We start from the raw sequence: 17,749 nt of genomic DNA, 5'->3' as shown, positions 1-17,749 counted from the left end.
GCTGGGCTCGTTCCATTGGGGAGCGAATTTGAAAATAGCCATCCGAAGAACACAAAGTTGATTCTTTATACTTTCTGTTGTGTATTGTCATACTTAGCCAACCTACCTGGGCCAATGGCCCACTCAGGCCGAACCATGTGGCATTCCAGTCGAGGCGGTATATATTGCCGAGGTGGGCTATGGCCGAAGCCTTTCAATCCGAGGCATGCCCTTTCACCGAGGCCTGTAATCATAACCGAGGTCCACATGCTGAGGCCTATGGGCCGCCATGATGCGGAAGCTGGTTGAAGTTAGCTGAAACCCTCAAGTGGAAGTATTGTATAAAATGGCCGAAGCCCCGAAGCTGATGCAGGAGCCTCTGAACCACATGGGAGCGTCCTCCATATTCACTTCTTCCAAGAGATCGTCTACACAAAGATTTTATTCGAATGATTGATGGAACGTTTGTCATAAGCATAAATGTCAAGTCTTGTCACTAGTATGGAGGCTCTGCACAAATAATAAATGCGCAGCAAGCTAACAAGTCAAGCCCCCTGCCTAGGATAAGATGTTTGAATCAAAGAGATGAGGCCACGTGCCACCTCATCCAAGGGCTCCCATTTCACATGTATCACTATAAATACTTCACTTGTGTAACATTAAAGGACTAATGCAATAATCAATACAAAGAACTACACTTTACTCAACTCTCTCTCTCTCATTTACTTGTAATACACAAATCGAGTTTATACACATTTACATATACATTTACGAACACCGGTTGGTAATTATTGTACAATCGGATCACGAACAACCCGTCGGATTCCGAACGTCACCATCCCGCGTCGTTGGTCTACTCCCACGCCCTTTGAACCGCTCGTTGTAGACCGTCCACGTGTCATAGTGTGTTGAACATTCGCCCACATGTGTGCGGGTGAGACCGACATCTGTTGACAACACTTTTTAGGTCAACACTTTCTATTCAATGAACTAGTCTCATTGATTATTTTATGGGGTGTAGACCTCTTGACAGGTGGAGTGCAAAAGTTTCGTCAAGTTGGACAAAGATTAGCTTTCACGTGTAAGGTAGAAGAGAGTTTGATAGCAAGATTATTTTTTGGGTTAGGATTCACCGAACTTTGTTTTGTTTTTGATTAGTTGGTAAACTTTAAAAATTGTTTCCTCGACCATTCTTTTGGTCTATATCTATAAAAATTAAGCTTTTATTTGATTTTGATTATTTGAGAATCCAATCATACTATTTCTGCAATTTGATTGACAATCTGTGAGTTGCCAAATGTCATATTCATTCATTTGAAAAACATTTTTTGAAATGAATGACAATAACCTTTCCTACAATAGCATAATTCTTGAGAAACACTTCTAAATCACACTCTTTTTTTTTTTTTTTTTTAAAATCATACATTCACCCAAAATATATAAATATATATTTAAAGAATTACTTGTCAAAAAATCTTTACCAAACAAGCGCTAAGAAGGAGAGTGGTTTCACCTTCGGTTCTTGTCTTCACGAGTAAAAATTCAATTAGTTCATTGAAATTCAATTTATTTCTAATATTGTTTCCAACTAATCAATGAATTAGTTGATGTTTGTAATATTAACGCAGAGATAGTACGTGGCAAATTTCATGGCTTATGTGGATCATCTTTAGCCGTCGTCTCCATGAGTAAAAAATCCATATGTACCGATGAACTTTTTGTAGACGATGTTTGGATCTTTTGACCGATTTAACGATTAAACAGATGTACCTATTTCAAGGTTTTTTGACATTCAATTTATAAATTCTTTTCTCATGTGACTCTCTTTGCATTAATTTTGTTAACGTCAACGAAAAAAGGATTGGTCGGAAATAGATGTTAAAGTTTAGTGATCAATTTGCAATGCTTGTATACTTTTACAGATTGAAAAAGGGGTTGATGAGGCTGTATAAGACATGACATTTGCCAACTCTTTTTGCATAAATTTTAACCAATGTGCACTACCAAAATGGAACGCGCCTCTGTACATGTTTAGACATATAATTAAGTTTTGTCAAATGTTAATTTTAATCACACTGTTAATAGGATACACAGATATTATACACTAATTTCTATTAATTTATAATTAAGTTTATTCGGTTTCATTTAAGTTGCACGAGTGCATGACAATACTAGCATAGCGCCCGTGGCCTAATGGATGAGGCGTCTGACTTCTAATCAGGCGATTGTGGGTTCGAGTCCCACCGGGCGTGCTTAAATAATTATTTTTAACAAAAAACAATATTTCAGATATTTATTATGTAGAGAAAATTCAAAGGGCACATGGATAATAAAAAACAAATGAAAATCACTCGACACCCTCTTTTTTCACCTCCCATAATGTAGAACCACTATATTTATCTTATTAAGTATGATTTTTAAAGTTAACTTTATAAGAAGATAATTTAATTTTCTAAAAATCAAATTAAAATTTAACTTTTATACATCACTAACACAAGCTCTATGGCTACTTGGAATGTTATTTTTGAATTATTATTTTTTTTAAAAAGGGGAGAGAGAGAGAGAGAAATTAAAAATTAATAATAATTTAGCTCATTTGAGAGTATTTTTTATTTTACCTAAAAAAATATTTTTTTTTCTCAATTTACTTTTTGAAAAAATAAATCATGTTAGTAAAATGGTAAATTTCAAAACTATGTTTATTAAAATACATAACTTAAAACTAATTTGACATTTTGCAATAGAATTGAGTGATAAGGGAATAGTATTTTATAATTTCTTGAAAATGTCTAAACAAAAAATGATATGAATGTTTATAAACACAAGAAAAACATAAATTATAATCGCATCGGCCTAAGGATGCCAATTTGGTTTGAACGACTTGTGCTCGGTCTGTAAAAAACCAGAGCTCGCTCGGCTCGGTGGAACCAAGCCAAGGTTCGGGCCAAACCTCATTTTTTGGCGACGGCTCGAACTTAATTCAGCCCGTGTCATAGGCTCGTTGAGTCATAAAAAATGATTTACATAACATATTCAATTTTTCATTTTTGTTGTTAACAACAATATGCAATGTATCAAATCAGTATAATGCTAACTAAAACTAAGAATAGAGAAAACACTGAAAAAATGCACATACTTTGCGGTGCTAAAAATTGAAATAAAATTTAACAGAAACTCTTTATTATGCATTCTCATTCATTTATTGTTGTTTCACCAATCAATTGAAAATTATTTTTAGGCGTGTGTAAAATGATATCCTTACAACATCTACAAAATTGGAATCCTAAATTTTATATTTGCCATCAATTTTAGCACATAATACACGCATAGTTATATCCGACAGCTACAGCTGCTTTGTAGCTATTCAAAAAATTCCAAAATTTCAAGTAAGTATAAATTGCACATAATTTATATTGTTAAAAATTTTTTTTTTTCTGAATTTCATGATTTTAAAAATAAATAATTGAGCCGAAAGTTTGAACCAAGTCATGACTTTTTTGATCGAGATTTGACTCGGCTCGGGCCAAGAAAGCTCTGGCCTTGACCGAGCCTTGAACTCTGACTCACGAGCCGACTCGATTCGATTTGTTTTCATTCAGACATCCGCCATGCCGAACTGGGCCTGAAAATGCCCAAGAGGCCCGGCCCGAGTACAATTCAGCTGATTTATCAGTCACCATCCCCACCTAAAAATCGAAACCGTCCATGAGATCATTACTTGTCGTACTCAATAAGAATATCTCCCCTGCATCAATCCAAACACGCACTTACGTTGTGTGTATTTGACTATTTATGCATAGATATCATTTTGAGGAAAAAAAAAAAATACTAATTATATATACCAGCTGATAAATCAAAATCAATACAGGTTTTTTTGCATTTGTTGGGCTAAAATGGCTTTATCATCTTGTGCTACTGGTTACTCTAATCCTCCTTTCTGTCTACGAAATGGCATGGTTTCTTCAGTCCCAAAGTGTCAGGTGCGGATTAATCATCGAATTGGGTTGTCATTTTTGCCTAAAACGAGTCTCCCGGCCCGAAAGAACCCTTCCAATCTGCGAGTCTTCTGCCTCCGTCATACCTCAGGTAAATGAATTCATCAATTTGTTTAAGCTTTCTTTATGGGTTTTGTTTTTCAATATTGCTGGAAAATTTTATTGGGTTGACCATCAGTTCATGATATGTTTAAGAGTGAAGAAGTGATTTAACTGAATGAGTGATTCTTAAGCTTTTAGACAAAATGATTATTGTGACCTTCGATCAGAAAATGAATGGGGCATCCTAAAAGATAAGATTTAAGTGAATATGAATATGCGTTGTCCATTTCTAACAGCTTGAGGTTAACATGATCTAGTGCTTCAATGATGGTTGAGTGCGGAGGATGTCATGAATCCCATACAAGCTGAGATATAACTGTAAGGTGTTCTTTTCCTTGTAATATTTTAACGCGGTCTAAGTTTATTTGATGATAGATCTAGAAACGGGGAATGAAAATTATTTGCTTGGCTAAAATGTGCACAAATGCAAAAATGGAACATGAACTAGCTATAGATTGATTGATCACCATTAGCTACTTGATTGCCGAATTACCAGCACCTTGAATGGAATTAAGCTACGTTGGCAGTACAGAGTTGGAGGCTTGGAAGTAGAATTCATAAGTAATACCAATTCAAGTTTGATTGGGATAATTTCTGAAGTGATTTTTAATCTGTTTCTGATTCTCGTTTCGGGACTTGCTTTGGAGAATTTCTCTCCACTCTTGAATAAGAAAAATAAGCTAAAAAATAGAGTAGTGTCAATCAGTCCAATCCAACTTTCCAACTACGACCTTAGTTTATTGTGGTCAATTATATCTTTTGTAAATGACTTCTGATCTCCTGCTATGGACCTCAATATCCATTCAATATTTTCGTATAATGCACTGTTTGGTTGCATGCTCGAATTACTTTCAGATTCCAATTCCAATGTCCTTTATTAGACATCTTAAAAATCTGCACGAATATCCTTCCCCAAGACTTCAAATTTCTTGCCAGCTTCTTGCACCCTCCCACGCCCAAACAGAAAAAAGGGTGAAAAAAAAAAAGAATGAAGAAGAAATGAAGTATTAGGCATCTTGTTCAGATACTAAAAAGATGCAAATTTAGGAAGAGTTTTATTAATAAAGGATAAGAGAAAACAGATACTAAAGAAGAATTCCAGTCATGAATTTTAAACTATAAACGCTTTTCCATGCAATAATAGTATCCACTCTAACTTGATTAAGTATAAGATACAACCACTTGATGTAGTGAAAGATGCTCGTGCATTATATGCATGCTCACTATATAATTAAAAAAATAGTTTAATGTTAATTATAGAAAATTGACATTCATAGCAAATAATTTACCAATTTGCTCAAGATTTAAATATCATTTTTAACTTATTGCAAATGTGAAATTCAAATAGATTGATTATGTTTATTTACTCGTCGGATGAGATGGGACGCCAGACGTGGTCTTCCTGGATTCAATGTTCTGCATAATTCTGTAAAGTTTTTGGGTTGGACATCTTTGAGTTGATATTTCAAACAGATAGTTTGATTGTGTATTTAGAAGCAGCCACTGACTCCTTCTAAGAGTATAAAATCCTTGCAGTTAATTGGTAAAAGGAGTTCGCTGCTGAACCTAGGAGAAAATTGAAAATCGAAAATCTTAATCGAAGTTAGTGTGCTTGTCAATTTCATTTTACTAGAAGAAAATTTTAGCCATTGTTTTTGTCTCTGTCCAATCTTTTGCCAGCCATTTTTATCCATGTTTTGGCTGTATTCTACGTCTGGCCCTTTAGAATGGATACATTAATTAACATTCAAAATGATTTAACAAAAATTGATATTTTAGTATTAGATATTGAAGATGGAGCTGAACACAAATGAGTATAAATAACATTTTGGTTCTTCTGAGGAACAGATTTCAATGAAAATCTATGCATAAAACAAACAATTTCATGAGTAGCGAAGGAACTGGACACAAATGAGTGTCCAGGCTGGTTCTTTTTATGCTCCAAAATCTTGTAATTCATAAACTGTGTTGTAAAGTTTCATACTTTCCACCACAAAGGACAAAAATGTAGATTTTATAGATTTTGTGCTTTAGTTATGTAATGGAAGATCGGACCAATTTCATATGGTGCTTTAGTTTTATATCAACGTCTTAGTTACTCTATTCTTGGCTTTTTATATTTCTTGTTGTATGGAAGGCATGTCATTCTCACTTCTTCATCAAATTTATTAAATATTTAGTTCTTTATTCATCATTCATCATTTCTCAGTTCAAGTGTCCTTGTTGAACGTTCAGAGAGACAAATACTTGATCCAAATACTTTCTATTCTGTCCAAGCAGACTTGGTTTTGGGTTCTATAGAAGTTTTGACTTACAGATAAGATATGGTCAGTGAGGCTCAATAAATAGTTTAGACGTAGCTTTTCTTTGAATTGTTGCGTTCTTACTTTCTGCAATTTCATGGTTTTGTGATATCGCGAGCAAATGAGTTTTCAAAAGTTATTTGCTAAGTCTATCATATTGAAGATATATGACTTATGGATCAGGTTGAAAGTTTGCATCAGTTCTTGTAAATTATAGCTTTTAAGAAACCAGTGAATATTTAAGTGCCTCGGTCCTGTGTTTAGTATTTTCTTTGAACTGTTGGAGAATAATTATCTGGGTGCAAAAAGTGACGTGAGTTCTAAATATATTGTTTTCTGAACATGCAGCAGCAGTTGTTACAGGCAAGTCATGGGAGAAACTAGTTTTGAATAGTGATACCCCAGTACTTGTCGAGTTTTATGCCAGTTGGTGTGGCCCCTGCCGGATGGTCCATCGTGTGATTGATGAGATTGCAATGGATTATGCCGGGAGATTAAAATGCTTTGTACTCAATGCAGACAGTGATTTGCAAGTTGCTGAGAATTATGATATTAAGGCTGTGCCAGTGGTCTTGCTGTTTAAAAATGGTGTAAAACTTGAATCCATCATTGGTACCATGCCCAAGGAGTTCTACATTGCTGCCATCGAAAGGGCGTTAGCTTCATAATCGTGTTAAAATATTGAACAGTTGATCAAATTTTTTGACCTGACATTTGATCCTCCAGCTGATGCTCTAACTACTTCTGAAGTTGGAAAAGCTTTCTAGTCCCGGTTTCTTGAATATATGCCAATGTACAGCAATTTAATGTTGAATGTATTTGAAAATGTTGATTGAATTTGGTGTCTGTTTCTGATACTTACAATGTGTAAAGGAACTACTTTTGCCAAGTTGGTCCCTTTACCCTCGTCTTCTATTCCCAATTTTCCATGCTCTACAATATCTGAATGGGATGAATTTGGTGTTAAAGGATTAGTAACCAAATGAATTGGGTTGAAAAAGCAATCTTGGTTGCTCCATGTCTTATTGTCTTCAATTACTCAGTAGGTAAAATACACTTAGGGGCACCCAATTTTCACTGAAATTGCATCACCCAACTTTGATTTGCTCGTATATTTAACTATTCCATTTTCTATAAATTACGTTAATTGGACTAACGACAAAGGATAGAATGATAGATGTTTAAGTAAATTAAAATTGAGAACTTGATTGTATGAAATTAAATATTGATAAAACTCATTTGTAGTTTTGTTTTGTTAACATCTCACAATCAAATAATGTATATAAAATTATAAAAAAAAATAAAAAAATGTCATTGCCAATTGAATAATGTTACTTGTACATAATGAGTTATATAATAGTTTATATACGGAAATGTATCAAAAAGAGAGTGGAGAACTTTTTTTATTTTATTATTTGGTTAAAGAAATTTTAGTCCAATCATATCTCACTATATATATATAAGTCATTATGTACATGTCACACAGTCGTTGCCAATTAGTCTCTTACTTGTAAAGGTAACATGTTTAGTAGGAATTATAATTTTAACAAAAATTTAAGATAAAATCAACAATTAATTTTAATCATACATTTAACTCACAACTTTTTAGTTACGTCTTTTATCAATTTTTGTTAAAATCGTGGAGTGTATAAATCTATGGGAAACCCTTCTTGCACAGACCCCTGTGCACAGGGGTCTGTGCAGAATCAAGTATCCACTATTGTATACGAGAATTAACATTAGATTCAGTTCAGCAGTATAAATAACAGGACTTGTAATCATATAAACTTCACCGTCATCAACATTAGAAGTAGAAGACAATACATTTACCTCATCGCTCTCTTTAACCTTTCACTTACCATTTTCCTTATACCAGTCTTTTATAAAATGCCATGTGTTCCCAAGGCCATAGTATTTTCTAACCTTTCGTTCTAGACTTTGATCTAGACCTACCCTTTCCCTTCTTAGACTTTGATCTAGACCTACGCTTTCCCTTCTTATTCTCTTCGACTCGTCACTACTTTGGTATCCATCATGACTATTTTGCGTAAACTAAGTTCTACTCTGCATCATATGAATCTCATACTTTCTTATTATGTTATTCAGCTTTAATTTTCATCTCCTTACTTTTAAGTGAGTCAATGACAATTTCAGGTATCAAAGCGTCCCTACCATAATTAATTGCATTTTTAACTTCCTTATACGTGTCAGACATAGTTACGCAAAAATATAGCTTTGTAGGTTTCAGACACAGTCTTCTCACAGTTAACAATATCTTGAACTAGTTTGTTAATTTAAAGCTAGAAAAAAAAGTTCAAATAAGTAAAGCTTGTTAGGGGTATATTTGAGAAAATACAAGTTTTCCAATTGTTTTCAAAGTTTTTTGATGGTTTTCAGTTTACCCACATTTCTCAAAACAGTATCAGACAAGTGTAAAATGATTAAAGTATAAGTAAGCACATCGGCTTCTTCTTTTGAAAAATCAATAGGAATATTGCCTTCAATGGCTTTTGAAATTTTTTTTTTAATCAAAATACCCTTTATTTTTTTTTGCCTGTTTGAAAAATCACATTTTTCGTTAAAAATCTCCAAATCAAAGTTGTGAGTTGTGATTTTTACGAATCAATTAAAAATGTACAAAATCATAGTCAAACCACACAAAGTAATCATATGGTCACAGACAATATACTCTGTTCTAAATTCCCAGGATTTCGTAAGACTTGCGATTCTAGATCAAAGGAATGATCGAACGGGTAAGGTCTAGATATTCTAACGGAATTAATGACGTAATGGAATTGATGATGCAACAAAATAGATATGTCCAATCAAAAGAGATTTTACGACAATTATAGCACAAAGAACAATAAGTTAATTTATTCAAAATAAGTACTCAATCGTAATAATTAAAAGTAAGTAATCCTAATTTATAGCACAAGCAATAGTTATCCCACACCGTAATCCCAATCCTATTGTCACCCCTACACGGTGACGTGCTAATGTCAAAATTTAACGGGAAAGCCAATTTACAAAACAGATATATATGAGTCCATAAATTATGAAAGATTCGAATTTGCTGCTTTAGGGCCACCACTATTCACCCTAAAAATTCATCAAATATATCAATGCAATTGGCCATGAAAATCATCCAAGTTTTTCTGCGTAACCTGCTGCACTCAGATATCGGCTCAGAATTTTTGGCAGGTCAACGCTTTGGCCGGAATCAAGAGATATAGGTTCGGCCCTTTGAAAAACTTCGTAAATCAAACGCATTTTTGTCGAATTTCTGGCCGAAGAGCAACCACCTTGCTCTGATACCAGATGTAGAGTGTAAAAACCAAGATCACCAAGGTTTTATCGGGCTCAGTTTACTAAGCAATTGACGCCACCAAGAACAACCACAAAAACTCCCAAATGTTTCTTCCACTTACGGTTGCTATGAATTACCCACCAAAGAGACCACAAAGGAAACCAATATCACACAAGAATCACACCACAAATGCAGTAGGGATGGGCAAACTGAGAGTGGATAGAAGAGTGAAGAAGAGGCAACCGTAAGTTCTCACACCACGAAAGCGAAGGAGAAACCGTCCGTTTAACCAAGTAAAATGGGTGTATAAGGTAAGTTAACTTAAGGTAAAATAGTGGCCCAAACGGCCGAACACAAGAATAATGGGCTACTAAAATGGGTAGCATCATTTAGTCGTCCATGTAAGTGGGACGAGTCATAAGCAATACTAATAAATTAGGTTGCTTCAAATGGTCCACACAAATTAGGCTGGGCTCGTTCCATTGGGGAGCGAATTTGAAAATAGCCATCCGAAGAACACAAAGTTGATTCTTTATACTTTCTGTTGTGTATTGTCATACTTAGCCAACCTACCTGGGCCAATGGCCCACTCAGGCCGAACCATGTGGCATTCCAGTCGAGGCGGTATATATTGCCGAGGTGGGCTATGGCCGAAGCCTTTCAATCCGAGGCATGCCCTTTCACCGAGGCCTGTAATCATAACCGAGGTCCACATGCTGAGGCCTATGGGCCGCCATGATGCGGAAGCTGGTTGAAGTTAGCTGAAACCCTCAAGTGGAAGTATTGTATAAAATGGCCGAAGCCCCGAAGCTGATGCAGGAGCCTCTGAACCACATGGGAGCGTCCTCCATATTCACTTCTTCCAAGAGATCGTCTACACAAAGATTTTATTCGAATGATTGATGGAACGTTTGTCATAAGCATAAATGTCAAGTCTTGTCACTAGTATGGAGGCTCTGCACAAATAATAAATGCGCAGCAAGCTAACAAGTCAAGCCCCCTGCCTAGGATAAGATGTTTGAATCAAAGAGATGAGGCCACGTGTCACCTCATCCAAGGGCTCCCATTTCACATGTATCACTATAAATACTTCACTTGTGTAACATTAAAGGACTAATGCAATAATCAATACAAAGAACTACACTTTACTCAACTCTCTCTCTCTCATTTACTTGTAATACACAAATCGAGTTTATACACATTTACATATACATTTACGAACACCGGTTGGTAATTATTGTACAATCGGATCACGAACAACCCGTCGGATTCCGAACGTCACCATCCCGCGTCGTTGGTCTACTCCCACGCCCTTTGAACCGCTCGTTGTAGACCGTCCACGTGTCATAGTGTGTTGAACATTCGCCCACATGTGTGCGGGTGAGACCGACATCTGTTGACAACACTTTTTAGGTCAACACTTTCTATTCAATGAACTAGTCTCATTGATTATTTTATGGGGTGTAGACCTCTTGACAGGTGGAGTGCAAAAGTTTCGTCAAGTTGGACAAAGATTAGCTTTCACGTGTAAGGTAGAAGAGAGTTTGATAGCAAGATTATTTTTTGGGTTAGGATTCACCGAACTTTGTTTTGTTTTTGATTAGTTGGTAAACTTTAAAAATTGTTTCCTCGACCATTCTTTTGGTCTATATCTATAAAAATTAAGCTTTTATTTGATTTTGATTATTTGAGAATCCAATCATACTATTTCTGCAATTTGATTGACAATCTGTGAGTTGCCAAATGTCATATTCATTCATTTGAAAAACATTTTTTGAAATGAATGACAATAACCTTTCCTACAATAGCATAATTCTTGAGAAACACTTCTAAATCACACTCTTTTTTTTTTTTTTTTTTAAAATCATACATTCACCCAAAATATATAAATATATATTTAAAGAATTACTTGTCAAAAAATCTTTACCAAACAAGCGCTAAGAAGGAGAGTGGTTTCACCTTCGGTTCTTGTCTTCACGAGTAAAAATTCAATTAGTTCATTGAAATTCAATTTATTTCTAATATTGTTTCCAACTAATCAATGAATTAGTTGATGTTTGTAATATTAACGCAGAGATAGTACGTGGCAAATTTCATGGCTTATGTGGATCATCTTTAGCCGTCGTCTCCATTAGTAAAAAATCCATATGTACCGATGAAGTTTTTGTAGACGATGTTTGGATCTTTTGACCAATTTAACGATTAAACAGATGTACCTATTTCAAGGTTTTTTGACATTCAATTTATAAATTCTCTTGCCATGTGACTCTCTTTGCATTAATTTTGTTAACGTCAACGAAAAAAGGATTGGTCGGAAATAGATGTTAAAGTTTAGTGATCAATTTGCAATGCTTGTATACTTTTACAGATCGAAAAAGGGGTTGATGAGGCTGTATAAGACATGACATTTGCCAACTCTTTTTACATAAATTTTAACCAATGTGCGCTACCAAAATGAAACGCGCCTCCGTACATGTTTAGACATATAATTAAGTTTTGTCAAATGTTAATTTTAATCACACTGTTAATAGGATACACAGATATTATACACTAATTTCTATTAATTTATAATTAAGTTTATTCGGTTTCATTAAGTTGCACGAGTGCATGACAGTACTAGCTTGGCGCCCGTGGCCTAATGGATAAGGCGTCTGACTTCTAATCAGGCGATTGTGGGTTCGAGTCCCACCGGGCGTGCTTAAATAATTATTTTTAACAAAAAACAATATTTCAGATATTTATTATGTAGAGAAAATTCAAAGGGCACATGGATAATAAAAAACAAATGAAAATCACTCGACACCCTCTTTTTTCACCTCCCATTATGTAGAACCACTATATTTATCTTATTAAGTATGTTTTAAAGTTAACTTTATAAGAAGATAATTTACTTTTCTAAAAATCAAATTAAAATTTAACTTTTATACATCACTAACACAAGCTCTATGGCTACTTGGAATGTTATTTTTGAATTATTATTTTTTTAAAAAGGGGAGAGAGAGAGAGAGAGAGAAATTAAAAATTAATAATAATTTAGCTCATTTGAGAGTATTTTTTGTTTTACCTAAAAAAATATTTTTTTTTCTCAATTTACTTTTTGAAAAAATAAATCAGGTTAGTAAAATGGTAAATTTCAAGACTATGTTTATTAAAATACATAACTTAAAACTAATTTGACATTTTGCAATAGAACTGAGTGATAAGGGAATAGTATTTTATAATTTCTTGAAAATGTCTAAACAAAAAATGATACGAATGTTTATACACACAAGAAAAACATAAATTACCATCACATCTGCCTAAAGATGTCAATTTGGTTCGGACGACTTGTGCTCGATCTGTAAAAAGCCAGAGCTCGCTCGGCTCGGTGGAACCAAGCCAAGGCTCGGGCCAAGCCTCATTTTTTGGTGACGGCTCGAACTTAATTCAGCCCGTGTCATAGGCTTGTTGAGTCATAAAAAAGGATTTATATAACATATTCAATTTTTCCTTTTTGTTGTTAACAACAATATGTAATGTATCAAATCAGTATAATGCACATACTTTGCGGTGCTAAAAATTGAAATAAAATTTAACAGAAACTCTTTATTATGCATTCTCATTCATTTATTGTTGTTTCACCAATCAATTGAAAATTATTTTTAGGCGTGTGTAAAATGATATCCTTACAACATCTACAAAATTGGAATCCTAAATTTTATATTTGCCATCAATTTTAGCACATAATACACGCATAGTTATATCCGACAGCTACAGCTGCTTTGTAGCTATTCAAAAAATTCCAAAATTTCAAGTAAGTATAAATTGCACATAATTTATATTGTTAAATTTTTTTTTTTTTTTTCTGAATTTCATGATTTTAAAAATAAATAATTGAGCCGAAAGTTCGAACCAAGTCATGACTTTTTTGATCGAGATTTGACTCGGCTCGGGCCAAGAAAGCTCTGGCCTTGACCGAGCCGTGAACTCTGACTCACGAGCCGACTCGATTCGATTTGTTTTCATTCAGACATCCGCCCATGCCGAACTGGGCCTGAAAATGCCCAAGAGGCCCGGCCCGAGTACAATTCAGCTGATTTATCAGTCACCATCCCCACCTAAAAATCGAAACCGTCCATGAGATCATTACTTGTCGTACTCGATAAGAATATCTCCCCTGCATCAATCCAAACACGCACTTACGTTGTGTGTATTTGACTATTTATACATAGATATCAATTTGAGGAAAAAAAAAATACTAATTATATATACCAGCTGATAAATCAAAATCAATACAGGTTTTTTTTGCATTTGTTGGGCTAAAATGGCTTTATCATCTTGTGCTACTGGTTACTCTAATCCTCCTTTCTGTCTACGAAATGGCATGGTTTCTTCAGTCCCAAAGTGTCAGGTGCGGATTAATCATCGAATTGGGTTGTCATTTTTGCCTAAAACGAGTCTCCCGGCCCGAAAGAACCCTTCCAATCTGCGAGTCTTCTGCCTCCGTCATACCTCAGGTAAATGAATTCATCAATTTGTTTAAGCTTTCTTTATGGGTTTTGTTTTTCAATATTGCTGGAAAATTTTATTGGGTTGACCATCAGTTCATGATATGTTTAAGAGTGAAGAAGTGATTTAACTGAATGAGTGATTCTTAAGCTTTTAGACAAAATGATTATTGTGACCTTCGATCAGAAAATGAATGGGGCATCCTAAAAGATAAGATTTAAGTGAATATGAATATGCGTTGTCCATTTCTAACAGCTTGAGGTTAACATGATCTAGTGCTTCAATGATGGTTGAGTGCGGAGGATGTCATGAATCCCATACAAGCTGAGATATAACTGTAAGGTGTTCTTTTCCTTGTAATATTTTAACGCGGTCTAAGTTTATTTGATGATAGATCTAGAAACGGGGAATGAAAATTATTTGCTTGGCTAAAATGTGCACAAATGCAAAAATGGAACATGAACTAGCTATAGATTGATTGATCACCATTAGCTACTTGATTGCCGAATTACCAGCACCTTGAATGGAATTAAGCTACGTTGGCAGTACAGAGTTGGAGGCTTGGAAGTAGAATTCATAAGTAATACCAATTCAAGTTTGATTGGGATAATTTCTGAAGTGATTTTTAATCTGTTTCTGATTCTCGTTTCGGGACTTGCTTTGGAGAATTTCTCTCCACTCTTGAATAAGAAAAATAAGCTAAAAAATAGAGTAGTGTCAATCAGTCCAATCCAACTTTCCAACTACGACCTTAGTTTATTGTGGTCAATTATATCTTTTGTAAATGACTTCTGATCTCCTGCTATGGACCTCAATATCCATTCAATATTTTCGTATAATGCACTGTTTGGTTGCATGCTCGAATTACTTTCAGATTCCAATTCCAATGTCCTTTATTAGACATCTTAAAAATCTGCACGAATATCCTTCCCCAAGACTTCAAATTTCTTGCCAGCTTCTTGCACCCTCCCACGCCCAAACAGAAAAAAGGGTGAAAAAAAAAAAGAATGAAGAAGAAATGAAGTATTAGGCATCTTGTTCAGATACTAAAAAGATGCAAATTTAGGAAGAGTTTTATTAATAAAGGATAAGAGAAAACAGATACTAAAGAAGAATTCCAGTCATGAATTTTAAACTATAAACGCTTTTCCATGCAATAATAGTATCCACTCTAACTTGATTAAGTATAATATACAACCACTTGATGTAGTGAAAGATGCTCGTGCATTATATGCATGCTCACTATATAATTAAAAAAATAGTTTAATGTTAATTATAGAAAATTGACATTCATAGCAAATAATTTACCAATTTGCTCAAGATTTAAATATCATTTTTAACTTATTGCAAATGTGAAATTCAAATAGATTGATTATGTTTATTTACTCGTCGGATGAGATGGGACGCCAGACGTGGTCTTCCTGGATTCAATGTTCTGCATAATTCTGTAAAGTTTTTGGGTTGGACATCTTTGAGTTGATATTTCAAACAGATAGTTTGATTGTGTATTTAGAAGCAGCCACTGACTCCTTCTAAGAGTATAAAATCCTTGCAGTTAATTGGTAAAAGGAGTTCGCTGCTGAACCTAGGAGAAAATTGAAAATCGAAAATCTTAATCGAAGTTAGTGTGCTTGTCAATTTCATTTTACTAGAAGAAAATTTTAGCCATTGTTTTTGTCTCTGTCCAATCTTTTGCCAGCCATTTTTATCCATGTTTTGGCTGTATTCTACGTCTGGCCCTTTAGAATGGATACATTAATTAACATTCAAAATGATTTAACAAAAATTGATATTTTAGTATTAGATATTGAAGATGGAGCTGAACACAAATGAGTATAAATAACATTTTGGTTCTTCTGAGGAACAGATTTCAATGAAAATCTATGCATAAAACAAACAATTTCATGAGTAGCGAAGGAACTGGACACAAATGAGTGTCCAGGCTGGTTCTTTTTATGCTCCAAAATCTTGTAATTCATAAACTGTGTTGTAAAGTTTCATACTTTCCACCACAAAGGACAAAAATGTAGATTTTATAGATTTTGTGCTTTAGTTATGTAATGGAAGATCGGACCAATTTCATATGGTGCTTTAGTTTTATATCAACGTCTTAGTTACTCTATTCTTGGCTTTTTATATTTCTTGTTGTATGGAAGGCATGTCATTCTCACTTCTTCATCAAATTTATTAAATATTTAGTTCTTTATTCATCATTCATCATTTCTCAGTTCAAGTGTCCTTGTTGAACGTTCAGAGAGACAAATACTTGATCCAAATACTTTCTATTCTGTCCAAGCAGACTTGGTTTTGGGTTCTATAGAAGTTTTGACTTACAGATAAGATATGGTCAGTGAGGCTCAATAAATAGTTTAGACGTAGCTTTTCTTTGAATTGTTGCGTTCTTACTTTCTGCAATTTCATGGTTTTGTGATATCGCGAGCAAATGAGTTTTCAAAAGTTATTTGCTAAGTCTATCATATTGAAGATATATGACTTATGGATCAGGTTGAAAGTTTGCATCAGTTCTTGTAAATTATAGCTTTTAAGAAACCAGTGAATATTTAAGTGCCTCGGTCCTGTGTTTAGTATTTTCTTTGAACTGTTGGAGAATAATTATCTGGGTGCAAAAAGTGACGTGAGTTCTAAATATATTGTTTTCTGAACATGCAGCAGCAGTTGTTACAGGCAAGTCATGGGAGAAACTAGTTTTGAATAGTGATACCCCAGTACTTGTTGAGTTTTATGCCAGTTGGTGTGGCCCCTGCCGGATGGTCCATCGTGTGATTGATGAGATTGCAATGGATTATGCCGGGAGATTAAAATGCTTTGTACTCAATGCAGACAGTGATTTGCAAGTTGCTGAGAATTATGATATTAAGGCTGTGCCAGTGGTCTTGCTGTTTAAAAATGGTGTAAAACTTGAATCCATCATTGGTACCATGCCCAAGGAGTTCTACATTGCTGCCATCGAAAGGGCGTTAGCTTCATAATCGTGTTAAAATATTGAACAGTTGATCAAATTTTTTGACCTGACATTTGATCCTCCAGCTGATGCTCTAACTACTTCTGAAGTTGGAAAAGCTTTCTAGTCCCGGTTTCTTGAATATATGCCAATGTACAGCAATTTAATGTTGAATGTATTTGAAAATGTTGATTGAATTTGGTGTCTGTTTCTGATACTTACAATGTGTAAAGGAACTACTTTTGCCAAGTTGGTCCCTTTACCCTCGTCTTCTATTCCCAATTTTCCATGCTCTACAATATCTGAATGGGATGAATTTGGTGTTAAAGGATTAGTAACCAAATGAATTGGGTTGAAAAAGCAATCTTGGTTGCTCCATGTCTTATTGTCTTCAATTACTCAGTAGGTAAAATACACTTAGGGGCACCCAATTTTCACTGAAATTGCATCACCCAACTTTGATTTGCTCGTATATTTAACTATTCCATTTTCTATAAATTACGTTAATTGGACTAACGACAAAGGATAGAATGATAGATGTTTAAGTAAATTAAAATTGAGAACTTGATTGTATGAAATTAAATATTGATAAAACTCATTTGTAGTTTTGTTT

General features: G+C 34.5%; 2 protein-coding genes and 2 non-coding genes across 5 annotated transcripts; all 4 read left to right on the top strand.

The window, feature by feature from the left end:
• Window positions 1-2,158: 2,158 nt before the first annotated feature.
• Window positions 2,159-2,231, top strand: TRNAR-UCU. The gene has a single exon. It is a non-coding gene; the product is annotated as a tRNA-Arg (tRNA).
• A 1,574-nt stretch (window positions 2,232-3,805) lies between these two features.
• LOC111412003 (thioredoxin M3, chloroplastic-like) lies at window positions 3,806-7,376 on the top strand. Of its 2 annotated transcripts, none has more exons than XM_023042722.1 (2): window positions 3,806-4,065; window positions 6,731-7,376. In XM_023042722.1, the coding sequence occupies exons 1-2, from the start codon at window positions 3,873-3,875 to the stop codon at window positions 7,045-7,047; spliced, it is 510 nt and encodes a 169-aa protein (XP_022898490.1). In that variant the 5' UTR covers window positions 3,806-3,872; the 3' UTR covers window positions 7,048-7,376. The 2 variants fall into 2 exon arrangements, with proteins under 2 accessions (XP_022898490.1, XP_022898489.1); XM_023042721.1 differs by having other exon boundaries at window positions 3,809-4,065; window positions 6,728-7,294.
• A 4,934-nt stretch (window positions 7,377-12,310) lies between these two features.
• TRNAR-UCU lies at window positions 12,311-12,383 on the top strand. Its single transcript has one exon. It is a non-coding gene; the product is annotated as a tRNA-Arg (tRNA).
• Window positions 12,384-13,921: 1,538 nt separating this feature from the next.
• Window positions 13,922-17,411, top strand: LOC111412004 (thioredoxin M3, chloroplastic-like). The gene is made up of 2 exons (XM_023042723.1): window positions 13,922-14,182; window positions 16,845-17,411. Exons 1-2 carry the CDS (start codon window positions 13,990-13,992, stop codon window positions 17,162-17,164), a joined length of 513 nt encoding a protein of 170 aa, XP_022898491.1. The 5' UTR covers window positions 13,922-13,989; the 3' UTR covers window positions 17,165-17,411.
• Window positions 17,412-17,749: the final 338 nt, after the last annotated feature.

The sequence above is a fragment of the Olea europaea genome, chromosome 16, assembly GCF_002742605.1.
Source record: "Olea europaea var. sylvestris chromosome 16, O_europaea_v1, whole genome shotgun sequence".
Lineage (NCBI taxonomy): Eukaryota > Viridiplantae > Streptophyta > Magnoliopsida > Lamiales > Oleaceae > Olea > Olea europaea.
The sequence above is the reverse complement of the archived record's forward strand: the minus strand, read 5'-3'. Positions and strand labels throughout refer to the sequence as shown.